The sequence below is a fragment of the Anomaloglossus baeobatrachus genome, chromosome 3 (genome assembly GCF_048569485.1).
Source record: "Anomaloglossus baeobatrachus isolate aAnoBae1 chromosome 3, aAnoBae1.hap1, whole genome shotgun sequence".
In the NCBI taxonomy this organism is placed as follows: Eukaryota; Metazoa; Chordata; class Amphibia; order Anura; family Aromobatidae; genus Anomaloglossus; species Anomaloglossus baeobatrachus.
The window spans coordinates 322333359-322347485 of NC_134355.1; the positions used below are offsets into that span (position 1 = coordinate 322333359).

Consider the following 14127-nt stretch of genomic DNA (forward strand, 5'->3'; position numbering starts at 1 on the left):
CCATGACTTATTGGGTAAGGGCGTGCTCATTTTGTTTTACTTTCCTTTTAGATTACATTAACAAGATGGAGGTCAAAGAAAGTTGAATAAAATAATACCTTGATATCTGCGATCTGATGTTTTATGCCAGAGAGATTCAATATGTAAATTAGCTGTTAACATCTCTGGGCCGAACAGAGATCTGCATGAGAATCTACATCCAGAGCTGATTTTATTTTTGTATCAATGTGACACTTATAATGACAGACTGTCACGTCTTCACCGGAGTCAACTTCTGCTTTGATCAACCAGACGACGAAGCGTCACCACTGTGGGCGGCGCTGGGGATGAGGGAGCAGTCAGTGGCTCTGCTGGGCGCAGGCTCCACTCATCTATTAGGCTGGGTTTCCCCAGGACCTGCAGTACCACTGGTTGACTGTGGTGGTGTGTGCCTTCTGGCTGGAGTAACTAGCTTTCAGCTGTGGCCAATGGGAAGGCACAACACCCCTCTTATTCTTTCTCCCTTCTGCTGTCATTTGCCAGATATAGTCCTGTGATTCCCTGCTAGTCTCTGGTTCCTTGCTGTTTGTTTGTATTCCCATATACTGACCTTCGCTTGATTACCTGACCACTCTTCTGCCTGCCATTTCTGTACTTTGCTGCTAGCTCCGGTTTTGACCCTTAGCTTGATTACCTGACTACTCTTCTGCCTGCTCTTTCTGAACTTCGCTGCTAGCTCCGGTTTTGACTCTTAGCTTCATTACCTGACCATTTTTCTGCTTGCCGTTTCTGTACATCGCTGCTAGCTCATGTTTTGACCCTTAGCTTGATATCTGACCACTCTCCCACCTGACTATTTTTGTCCCTGTTCTACCTTCTGGATTTGACCCTGCCTGGTTACTACTCTTCTCAGGACTGCAGTCTTCCTTGGGCATTGATTACCTGGGCCCTGTCATAGTTCCAAATCCCTGTATAGGGGTTAAAGGGTTGTGGGGTCCGAGCTCCTGCTTTGTGGGTGGTTGCCTCTATCCACCTGTTTCACCGATCCTGAGTCTGTGGCTCCAGGCAGGCGTCACACAGACAGTCTACTCTCCTGGTCTACATGTCTCACACAGATAGCATCCACTTGTATTTACAATAAGCTCTGGAGGCAGATTGTCTGGAAGATTTGTGTCTGACACATACCGATGCATCTCAATAAATTAGAATATAATCAAAAGGTTAATTTATGGCAGTAATTTAATACAAAAAGGCAAACACATATATTATATAGAGTCATTACAAACAGAGTGATCTATTTCAAGTGTTTATTTCTGTTAATGTTGATCATTATGGCTTACAGCCAATGAAAACCGAAAAGTCAATATCTCAGAAAAGTAGAATAATTACCACACAACACCTGCAAAGGCTTCCTAAGCATTTAAAATGATCCATTAGTCTGGTTCAGTAGGCTACACAATCATGGGGAAGCCTGCTGACCTGACAGATGTCCAGAAGGCAGTCATTGACACATTCCACAAATAGGGTAAGCCACATAAGGCCATTACTAAAGAAGCTGGCTGTTCACAGAGTGCTGCATCCAAGCATATTAATGGAAAGTTCAGTGGACTGAAAAAGTGTGATAGAAAAAGTGGCACAAGCAACCAGTATAACCGCAACCTTGCAAGGATTGTTAAGAAAAGGCTATTCAAAAATTTGAGGGAGATTCTAATTTATTGAGATGCACCTCTAGATCTTAACAGGCTTAACAGCTCATTTACATAGAAAAATGTGCATTTCTCTGGAATAAGATATTGGATTGCAAATATCAAGGTATCATTTTATTTAGCTTTCTATGACCTACATGCCCATATAGATGGCTGAGGGTATGGATACAACTGACAGATTCCCTTTATTAGAGGGGATCTTGAACAGAGACCACTCTCTATGACGTCCTTATATCCATGGGCCAAGTTTATCTAGTTGGGGCAGCCCTATTAAGGTTTTAAAGAAAATGTTCAAGAAGAAGATAAAAATAAAATACAAAATTTTCTCAAGTGTAGAGTTGAAAAAGTCAAACACACATAGAGTATTGTCTGATGTATTATGTGAACTGTTCTGCTTTTCTAGATTGTGATAAATGTATCTGGGACCTGATTGATGACCTCCGGCTCAGCTCCTTACTTCTTAATGAAACTAGGTCAACTATACTGAGTATATCCACTGGAGTTGCAGTTAACAGAGTTCTTGGCAACATTAATTCTTCTGTCCTTTTTCTCAAGGTATAGATTTTATTCTCTTCTTGCAGAATTTTAGTTGTATTATTGGGCAAAGCTCTCTGTTGTCTGTTAATGTAGTGGCAGTCATTTAGATTTTTTCTAAAACTCACTGAACAAAACGCACTCAATTAAGAGAAACTTATATACTGTAATCTAGGAAAACGTGTCAAATGTTGTCAGTTGTAGAGATGAGCAGTTCCGTGGAGGATTGGTTCGCCGGCAGCAAACGAGCTGAGCCTCCACTGACTTGACCTTGATCTGAACACCGGAGCAAGCCACTGATTGGCAGTTTGAGTCTCAGTCCACATAGAGCCAGCCATAAACAGATTACTTCTGGGGAAGGGTGGGCGGGTTTTTTCAATCTTTTTTTGGGGTTGCACACTCCATCTAATGATGCTGATGTTACCCCGTGTGCGCCGTTCAAACACTGCAAGCGGCTCTTACTGGGCTGAGCACCAAGCATTCATGAGCACAGCGATGATTGCGCAAGTGAAGTTTGCACGTAAAGCATCCAAATCATCCAAACCCTGAACCCGGACCTTGATTTTTTTTAAGTTAATGTTCGGTTAGAAAAGTAGTAGCACTTGTGGCACATAAGTGATTTTACAGAGATCGGGTAAGCATATCCATACCCTCACTACCCTCACTATGCCAAGATCTAGTAGTTTAACATGTAATCTGAGGGTTTAACTATGTCTTCATGAGAACTTGTAGGCCTTTCCAGGGATAGATCCTAATTGGCTACATGTCAGTGCATAATATATTGCAATACAGAAATATTGTACTAAAAAACTGATTAGAGGATCGCAGGGTCAAGTGACTGTGACTTAAAATAAATTGAATAATTAAAAAATAATTTAAAAAAATCAAGAAAAACACTACTCTGTTACTTTATTATACAAAAACGTATTATAAAGCTATAAATGATTGATATTAATTATTTGTAGTGAGGGCAAAGAAAAGAAAACTAAAAAAAACAATGTCACAAACGCTATTTTTGGGGGAAAAGAGTGTGTTGTATGCTCACCAATATGGTAGTCATGAAAAATAGAGCGTGGCCCTGATAAATAATAAGCTCCTTGAAGATTCACAAATGTCAAAATAAAAAAAAGTAACCAATCTTAAAATGTAACTGCTCAAAACAAAAATAATGTTTTTCTTTATTGTGTAAAAGACCTAATAATTCCTACTTTTTAAATTTGGTAAAATAATAATGATAACAGATTTTATATCTGTCTAATGCCTGCTTTACACGCTTCAATAAATCTTTCAATCCGTTGTCGGGGTCAAGTTGTAAGTGACGCACATCCGGCATCGTTCGTGACGTATTTGCGTGTGACACCTACGTGCAATCAAGATTGAACGAAAATACGGTGATCGCATACACGTCGTTTATTCCTCATACATTGGACGTTTTGTTGTATGAACCTAGGCAATTGTAACGTGTGACATCCCTCATACGATTTTGATGTCTGAGGCTATGTGCGCAGGTGTGCGCTCTGCACCACAGCTTAAAAAAGGTCTGCTTAAGAGCGCAGCTGAAAAGCTGCGTTCTGAAGCGCCTCACAATGTCTGTCATTCACTAATCTCTGTCAGTCCGTCACTATCTCTGTCCCTCTCTCTCTGTCCATGTCAGTCTATCCCTCTTACCCCCTCTCTCATACTCACCGATCTCCGATCCCCGGCCCGGCTCTGCACGGCATTCACACTGCTCCGGCGGCTTTTACTGTTTTGAAAAAGCCGGCCGCCCATTAAACAATCTCGTATTCCCTGCTTTCTCCGCCCACCGGCGCCTATGATTGGTTACAGTGAGACACGCCCCCACGCTGAGTGACAGGTGTCACACTGCACACAATCACAGCAGTCGGTGGGCGTGTCTATACTGTGCAGTGAAATAAATAATTAAATAATTAAAAAAAACGGCGTGCGGTCCCCCCCAATTTTAAAACCAGCCAGATAAAGCCATACGGCTGAAGGCTGGTATTCTCAGGATGGGGAGCTCCACGTTATGGGGAGCCCCCCAGCCTAACAATATCAGCCAACAGCCGCCCAGAATTGCCGCATACATTAGATGCGACAGTTCTGGGACTGTACCTGGCTCTTCCCGATTTGCCCTGGTGCGTTGGCAAATCGGGGTAATAAGGAGTTATTGGCAGCCCATAGCTGCCAATAAGTCCTAGATTAATCATGTCAGGCGTCTATGAGACACCTTCCATGATTAATCTGTAAATTACAGTAAATAAACACACACACGCCCGAAAAAATCCTTTATTAGAAATAAAAAACACAAACATATACCCTGGTTCACCACTTTAATCAGCCCCAAAAAGCCCTCCATGTCCGGCGTACTACAGGATGGTCCAGCGTCGCATCCAGCGCTGCTGCATGGAGGTGACCGGAGCTGCAGAAGACACCACCGCACCTGTCACCTCCACACAGCTAATGAAGACAGCCGCGCGATCAGCTGAGCTGTCACTGAGGTTACCCGCTGTCACTGGATCCAGCGGTGGATGCAGCGGTGGCCACGGGTAACCTCAGTGACAGCTCAGCTGATCGCGCTACTCACCTCAGTTGCTGCGTGGAGGTGAGAGGAGCGGCATGAAAAATGATGAAAAAAGAGGCAAAAATGCAGAAAGAATTGCTATGCTTGATAAAACACATGTTCAAATTTGCAAGGGAAAAAAAACAGCATGTGCATGAGATATAATAATAATAATAATAATAATAATAATAATAATAATAATAATCTTTGTTTCTATAGCGCCAACATATTCTGCAGCGCTTTACAATTCAGGATTTCAGAAATCTCATTCACTTTCCTAGTACTGTAAAATGTTATGGTTTTTTACCCTTGAAAAACATGGAAAAAACACAAGATGTCAATAAGTCCTTACTATTATCATTTATAGTTATTTTGTTTTATAATTTAAAGGACAAACTAATAGAGAAAAAAAATCATTCATTGTATGAAGATCTTCAGATTGATAATGTTGAAACTGAAGGAGACGTTCTTCAGGGAGAAGTCAATAAGCTAGCCGAGAAGGTTAGAGACGATTGCATGCGCTTATTGGTTGTGTTTGATGTGGATCCATTTGTTCCAACATTACGCTGATGGCTGCAGATGGAGAACGATCATCTTGTGCCCTCGGCACTTTCTATAATATTCTTTTTTTGCCTGAACTAGAAGTAGTGAATGCGATATGCCACAAATAAGTCTATACCAAGTTATTGTTCACAAAGTACGATTTTTCCTCAATGGCTAATATTGAGGCTCTCACCATCATAATTGGATATGGAAACAGGAGTCATCATCACATTATAATGACATTTATGAAATAGACATCATCAAGTTGTAGAAAAAAATAATATATCAAATATTTGAGATGCCATGTTCGGTGTTGCTAGAAATGATCACTATAAAAAAGGTTGAAAGTATCAAAATATAGCTAAGTAGTAGCAATCTTTCATTGTTACTAGGTTTTTCATCCTATTCTACAATAGAAAATCATTTATTATAATAGATTTTATACTACTGATGCTGCATTGTCCATCATGGCTATTTACCATATGCACATATACACAATATACACCATTTAATTCAGTACTTGCTCTGATACAACAAAGCATATTTTAACATGCTTAGGCTGCTTTCACACATCCGGCTTGAGCCGTGCGGCTCAATCCGGCTGTGCAAGCTATGCAACGGATGCGGTGAAAACACCGCATCCTTTGAATAAGTTTTTCCCATGCGGCCCGTCCGGTTTGTGCCGCTTGCGGCATGCTACTGAGCATGCGCAGTGGCAAAAACCACATGCGGCGGCCGGATGCGTTTTTTGCCGCATCGCGCCGCATCCGGCCGCCATAGGCATGCATTGAAAAATGCGCCGCATCGGCCGAATGCGTCGCGATGCGGTTTTTTTTTGCCGCACGAAAAAACATGCCAGGCAACGTTCCATCCGGCCGCTGCATCGGCTAAATCTGCCGCATGCGGCAAAAACCGGATGGAACGCAAGGCCTTGCGGCACAATGCCGCAAAGTCTATGCAGAAAAAACGCAACCGGCAGCAAAGAAAACCGGTTGCGATTTTCCTGCAAAGTGCCGGATTGTGCCGCATTGCAGAAACCGGAGGTGTGAAAGCAGCCTTAGAGGGAACCAATCACCAGGATTTTCGTATATAAGCTAAAGCCAGTGCTATACTGGCACTATCAGGCTGATTCTATACATACCTTTAGTTGTCAGTTCGGATGTTTAGGTTTTGAAATCCAAGAAAGTAAAACAGCGTCTTGAGTGACAGCAGCTGAGGATTAGATAATAGCTGTGGGATAGTGATAGTTATCCCCTCCCCCTGTTAGAATTAATTTTTGACTTGCAGGACCTGTGCTGAGGTCATACTCATGTGACCAGAAGAGTCGGGGCCTCAGCCAACAAAGCTGATACCAGGAAGCAACATTTTCCTGTTATTTGAGGCCCCACCCCTTCTGGTCACATGGGTATGACCTCACACAGGTCCTGCAAGTGAAAAAGTAAATCAATTGTATAATACTTATGCTAATTCTACCAGGGGAGGGGATAACTATGAACACCCTCCCAGATATTATCTGATCCTCAGCTGCTGTCACTCAAGAAGCTGATGATTTTATAAACTTTACTTTCTTGGATTTCAAAACTTATACATCCGAGATGACCACTACAGGTATGTATAGAATCAGCCTGATAGCGCCAGTACAGCATTGGCTTTAGGATATATATGAAAATCCTGGTGATTGGTTCCCTTTAACATATTTCAGGGTTTATTTCAGGGAACATTATTTTTCTTAGGTCTCCTACTTGTAATTAAAGATGGAGAGAGTAATCTGATAAAAAAAAATGGATTACCCTCGCAGCAATGTTATTCAATGAGGCAATGTCGATCTGCGAGTTTTTCCTCAGCTGTAATCGGGCTAAGGATAAAATCACTGTATGTGCAGTCCCACCTATTTTTGGTATCCAGCAAAGGTAAAGAAGACAGCTGTGGGCTGATATTATGCATTAAAGAACAAACAAAAAAAAAAATGTCCCCAGAGATAGAAATTCCCTTTAAAGGAAATCTGTCAGCAGGTTTTTGCTACCTCATTTGAGAGCAGCATGATGTAGGCAAAGAGATCCTGCAATGGTGTATCCCTTAGATTTCTGGCTGCATCCTTTATGACACAATCAGAATTTTTAGATTTAGTCATGTAGCAGAGCTGAGAGATGTCCCCTCCCATAGCAGGCTCTCAATAGAGATTGTACATTGACAGTGATGTGTCAATCACAGCAGGGGGCATGTCGGACTGCCTTGCACGTGACTTTCTAGTCAAATCAATGATAAGGGTCCTGCTGCTTAAACAAACATAGCAAATAAACAACAAATCAGACCTTGACAAAACAGTCATCCCTGAATCTTCTGTGTTAAACCTTGCAGAATGCTGGCTTCAGCTTACATAGCAAAAACCTACTGACAGATTCCCTTTTAATAATGGAAAGCATTAACAATGCTGCTTTTTTCCATATACAGTATATCTAACCAGAAACGTACAAGTAATACTAGAATCGTTATTTTTTATGTAATATAGCATTTTAAATAGTTCTTGTTAATGACACAATTCTGTGTTTGTATTGATTCCATATAAAACTGTACATGCAGTATAATATATACAGCCGGCTGTGAATGGAATGTGCTGCATAGAAATCACAATGGGAAGCATTTTCCATCCACACAGAGTATAACACTGTGAACTTTTATTGACATTGATTATATGTAGGGAAACCGAGCACAGATAAAAGGCCAGCGGGCACAGAAGGAAACCACCGAAACGTTGGACCAAGCAAAGATCACTGCAGAACAAATTAATGATGTAGAAGATGGCATCCAAGGTAAAGACCATGTTACTTTTATTCCACTAACAGTTATTCACATTTATTATTATTAAATAAAAAGGCAGATTCTCATGGTCATAAAATATTACCAGTAATATAACAAATAATGAAGAGTAGCTAATCATCAATAAAGGTGCCATGTGAAACCAGAAATGCATTGATGTTTTCCTTTGCAGACAATTTTTATATTTTTTATAACTTCCTAATAAAGTTGAAGATTTTATATCCGTATGAACTGGATTCCTCCTTTCAAAAATATTAACCCTTGAGAGACAGAGAAATCTTTAAATAAACACTGACAAGCCAAAGGGTAACAATGTTTTAAACTTTCAGGCTCCATATATCACCATCCACTACAGCTTCAAATGTGAGACTACTATCTGTCATATCTCCACCAAGCCAGCTCCTGCAACTTCTGGTTCTATAATTAATCACCACTGTATTCACTCTCTAGGTGGTGCTGGTGATAGAGAAGAAATCAGAGCCAGAAATTCTGGACAGCATTGACTCTTTCCATCCACTAAGATTAAAATGGCTATGACAAACAGTACTTTCCAGTCTGACAGAGTAGGTGTGTGTGCGCCCAGCTAAAGTCATCAGCTCCTGGTACCAGTCTATTAAAAGGCACCACACCCTACTTAAGCTTACAACGTTATGCTGGAAGCTGCCTGATATAGCTTGTGCTTCCCTGGTTAAGTTTTGTAGTTCTGCTCTGTATTGGTTTTCCTGTTTGACCTTGGTCCATTTTTTTTACTCTTCTTCTGCCTGTTAATTTTGTACTTTGCTGTCATCTCGGGTTTTGACCCAGCTCCCCGACTTCTCTAACGGATCATGTTGTTGTTATTTTCGTTACCCCCTGCATTGACCCAGCTTGGGGACCATTCCTGCCTTTAGTTCGTACCTCTGGATGGCAGCCAATTTGTAGAAAGCAATCTCCTGGACCCTGTTGTAATTCCAGATCCCTGTATAGAGGTTAAAGAATGTCATGCTTTCTCCGGATTCTACAAATGGATTGGCTTGTGCCTAGTCTGTCCTAGATGGCTGTTTGGAGCCAGTGGCCTCAGACAGATGCCACACCAACATTTTATAGACAATTATCTTAGCTAGCTCATGCATAAATTTGACTTGCTACTAATTAGCATATGATTAGTTATGCATATTATATTCATGTCACTGCATTGTTACTGTTTTGCTCTGGTGATGGAAAAATCTTTTTCTTCCTGTATACTACAAATTACAACCTGTTGTCATATTCCCTAATAGCTCAGTGTGTTATTAGTTTGACTCTAAAGCGAATGGTCACTGGTTGGAATCAGGTAGCAGAATAGCAGAAAAATATTTCCCAAACAAAAAGAAACAGCATCATCCAGCTCATCGATAGTGGTCTCTCTGTCAAGAAAATTGCCAAACTGCATCCTGTGAGCAACATGACAGTTGGAAGAATACTAAATGAAGTCCTTCTATCCATTCAAAAGCCAAGAGATGAACGTTCAGGTTAAATATGAGAGTCAACAAGTCAGCTCATCATAAGGTCTATCAGTTCTAATGTGACAAACACGGCAGTGGAGGTGGCTCATATGTTTTGTAATAGTGAGATCACAGATATCTTTGCAATCACCGTGTGACACACATTACACAAGTCTGGCATGGTGGCCAGAAAAAAGTGAAAAAGCCTTGACTTTAATATCGTCATAAGAAGCGTCAGTTCAAATTTGCTAAAAAGTACGGAAAGTGGACAGTAGAAGATTGGAAACGGGTGATTTGAAGCAATGAGACGAAATACAATAGACTAGGCTCTGATGGAAGAAAATGGGTCTAGAACGAACAAGTAAAAAGGGGCAAATGGATCAAAAAATTTAAAGCAACTGTGAAGTTCGTTGAAGGAAGCCTGATGATATGGGGTTGTTTCACAGCCAAAGGCAATAGATATTTGGCCAGGATTGATGGTGGTTTCAAGCTGATCAATATGTGAGTAATCGACCCGGTGGCTCAGTGGTTAGCACTGCAGCCTTGCAGTGCTGGGGTCCTGGGTTCAAATCCCACCAAGGACAACATCTGCAAGGAGTTTGTACGTCTTCCCTGTGTTTGTGTGGGTTTCCTCCAGGTACTCCAGTTTCCTCCCACACTCCAAAGACATACAGATAGGGAATTTAGATTGTGAGCCCCAATGGGGACAGTATTCCTGATGCATGTAAAGCGCTGCGGAATATGTTAGCGCTATATAAAAATAAAGATTATTATTATTAGTATTATTAATCTATAAAACAAGTTACTTTGTCCACTTGAAAAGGACGACATTGTGTTCCAGCAGAACAGCAACCAGAAGCATACGTTGAGATTGGTGAAGAAGTGGTTCAATGACAATGAAGTAGAGGGGCTGAATTGGCCCCCACAGTCCCCAGACCCCAAGCCAATCAAACACTTGTGGTAGAGTTGAACAAAAAGCTGTATACATACCCATGTGAGTCACCCAGCATGTACCAACATTGGGAACGTGTAAAAGACGCTTGGGATCAAATCAAGAGCATGGCCAGAAGGATTCAGACAGTGTTGAAAGCCAAAGTTGGATTTACAAAATACTATCAAAATAATAAAAATTCAAATTTAGATTTTTAAGAGTAAAACAGTCAGAAATATCTTAAAGGTGCATTTACATATGGCAATTATCATGAATTAGTGTTCCCATGAATGCTCGTCTTCCAATGATAAGCCAGTCTTAACAGGCTACCAATCACCCAGGAGTGGGATTCAAATTTTTAAGGACAGATTCCCTGTTTGTGTTAAGAAACCATGACCATTTTAAAGCCATACCCATACTGTTAATCATACCCATTTTCAATCATTTTCCTCAACCACAACAAACAAGTAATGGCAGCTAAAAGTAAAAGGATTCTCCGCTTCTTCCACTACTGATACCTTCATTAATAGTCTCATTGTCTCCTGTCAGGTCCACATTGTTTCAGTCACTGTCAGTCACTTCTTAGTTTTTTACAAGTCTTTGAAATTAGTACTAAAGGAACTTTGCTCAAATTGGAACGGACAACCTCCTGTCCATCTGCCACCTCAACTATTTGCTGCACCTAATCTCTGGCCTCAGCAGCCAAAGGCCAAATATGTGCTATATACCACCACGCTGTGACCAGAACACATATTATCACCACACGGTAATGAAATAGTTGCACATACAAGAGGCAAATACCGATACACCATGACTAGACCACATATTACCACCACATAGTAACCAAACAATATTACATACAAGAGAAAAATACTGCCATACTATGATAAGGCCACATATCACCACCAGCTAGTGAATGAATAGTACCATATACAAGGAGAAATACCACTACACCATGACCAGACCACATAATACCACCACATACTAACTGAATAATACAATACTGATCAGTAATAATAAACACATTGCTAATAACACTAATATCATCACTAGTAACATTATACACATGAGCTCTGCATATAGTGTGTAGAGAAGAGGTAATCCAGTGATTTCCGGTGATATTACACAGAAGCCCTGTATATAGTGTATAGTGTACAGGTAATACAGTGATCACCAGTGACATTATACATAGGAGCTATGTATATAGTGTCTAAAGTACAGGTAATCCAGTGATCACTGGTAATATTATACACAGGAGCTCTATATATACTATATAGTGTAAGGGGTACTTTGCACACTACGACATCGCAGGTGCGATGTCGGTGGGGTCATGTCGAAAGTGACGCACTTCCTGCATCACTCTCGACATCGTAGTGTGTAAATCCTAGATGATACGATTAACGAGCGCAAAAACGTCATAATCGTATCATCGGTGTAGCGTCGGCAAATTCCATAATTACACTGACGCGACGGTCCGATGTTGTTCCTCGCTCCTGCGGCAGCACACATCGCTGTGTGTGAAGTCGCAGGAGCGAGGAACATCTCCTACTTGCGTTACCGCGGCTCCCGTCGGCTATGCGGAAGGAAGGAGGTGGGCGGGATGTTTACATCCCGCTCATCTCCGCCCCTCCGCTCCTATTGGCTGCCTGCCATGTGACGTCGCAGTGACACCGCATGACCCGCCCCCTTAATAAGGAGGTGGTTCGCCGGCCAGAGCGATGTCGCACGACAGGTGAGTGCATGTGAAGCTGCCGTAGCGATAATATTCGCTACGGCAGCTATCACCATGATATCGCAGCTGCGACGGGGGCGGGGACTATCGCGCTCGGCATCGCAGCATCGGCTTGCTATGTCGCAGTGTGCAAAGTACCCCTAAGTGTACAGGTAATACAGGGACTTACCAGTTATGTCACTAGTTGAAGTCATTCATTTTTGCTTTTCTACTTTATCTGGTGCAGACCTCTATCACTTCTTCCTGCCAGGACTCGACTCTCTGGAAAAAACACACAGTCACCTATACCTGATTGCTTCAAAAACAAATTCCCACTTTTTTTCTCCAACCTGGGGCTCTTCTGTAATAATATCCCCCATCCTGTAATAATTTTCTCCATCTTGCCCCCTTCTTGTAATAGTGTCCTCCATCCTTGGCCCCTTCCTGCAATAACGACCCATATCCTAGTCCCCTTCCTGTAATTTCCCCCTTCCTGACCCCTTTATGCAATAATGTACCCCATACTGATCCCCATACGTCATCCATCCTGTCAATTATTTGTCCTTCCTCCTGGTCCTCATATTATCAAGGTTGGGAATTTTGAGGAAATCACAAATGGGATTTCTCAGGGTCACAGAGACGGAGTTCAAATGGATCTGCGCAGATATACATGAATCAGACAATGAGACATTTTTTTAACTGCTTGAGCAGAAGCTAGCTTTTGACCCGTGTATTAAAGAATCTTGTGATTATACAATACATCATTCGACTTCGACCTTGGAGCAAGAACAAGGAGTCAACATCCCACATCCCACATGGTGTGAACCAACTGATTATGAATTCTCTCAGTATGTTATGAATACCTCCTTGTTCATTGTTCATTTTGGCTTCATTATCTTTGTTATCACACTGCGGAATACACATCTTAGAATCATATTATGAAACGTCTATGCGATTGTCATATAGACACACAGATAATTATGCAACAACATCTATACTTTGATTATTTACACACACAGATCATCTTATTACATCTCGACAAACGGCCTATAGCCCAGGCCTACCCTCACAATATATTCCCCATTCTGGTCCCTATATAATCCCCCATCTTGGTCCCTATATCTTTTCAATCTTGGTCCCCATATAATACTCGAACTTGGTCTCCATATAGTCCCCCATGTCATCTATCCTGGTCCCCATATAATCCCCCATCCTGGTATTCATATAATCCCCCATCTTTTTCCCCATATGTCATCTATCTTGGTGCCCATATAATTCCCCATCCTGGTCCCCATATAGTCCCCGATCCTGGTATTCATAAAATCCCCCCATATTGGTCACCCTATGTCATCCATCCTGGTCCATATATTATTCCCCATCCTGGTCCCCATAATCCCCCATCCTGATCCGCATATGTCATCCATCCTGGTCCCCATATAATCTTCCATTCTGGTATTTATCTAATTCCCCATCTGTGTCACCATATGTCATCCATCTTGGTCCCCAAATAATCCCCCATCCTGGTTCCCATATAATCCCCTATCCTGGTATTCATATGATCCCCATCTTGGTCCCCATATATCATTTATCCTGGTCCCCATTTACTCCCCCATCCTAGTATTCATATAATCCCCCATATTGGTCCCCATATGTCATCCATCCTGATCCCCATATAATCCCTCATCCTGATCCCTGTATAATCCCCCATCCTTGTGTTCATATAATCACTGATCTTTGTCACCATACATCATTCAACCTGGTCTCCATATATTCCCCCATCCTTATATTCATATAATCCCCCAGCTTGGTCCCCAAAATTCATTAATTTTGGTCCCCATATAATTCCCCATCCTAGTATTAATATAATCCCCCATATTGGTCGC

General features: G+C 41.6%; 1 protein-coding gene across 1 annotated transcript in view; it reads left to right on the forward strand.

The window, feature by feature from the left end:
- The window catches only part of LAMA4 (laminin subunit alpha 4), a 223215-nt gene that overhangs the window by 114801 nt on the left and 94287 nt on the right, over nt 1-14127 (forward strand). Inside the window, exons 9-11 of the mRNA XM_075340041.1 lie at nt 2089-2240; nt 5170-5280; nt 8021-8132. Coding sequence (XP_075196156.1) covers nt 2089-2240; nt 5170-5280; nt 8021-8132 — 375 coding nt within the window. The remainder of the gene's footprint in view (nt 1-2088; nt 2241-5169; nt 5281-8020; nt 8133-14127) is intronic.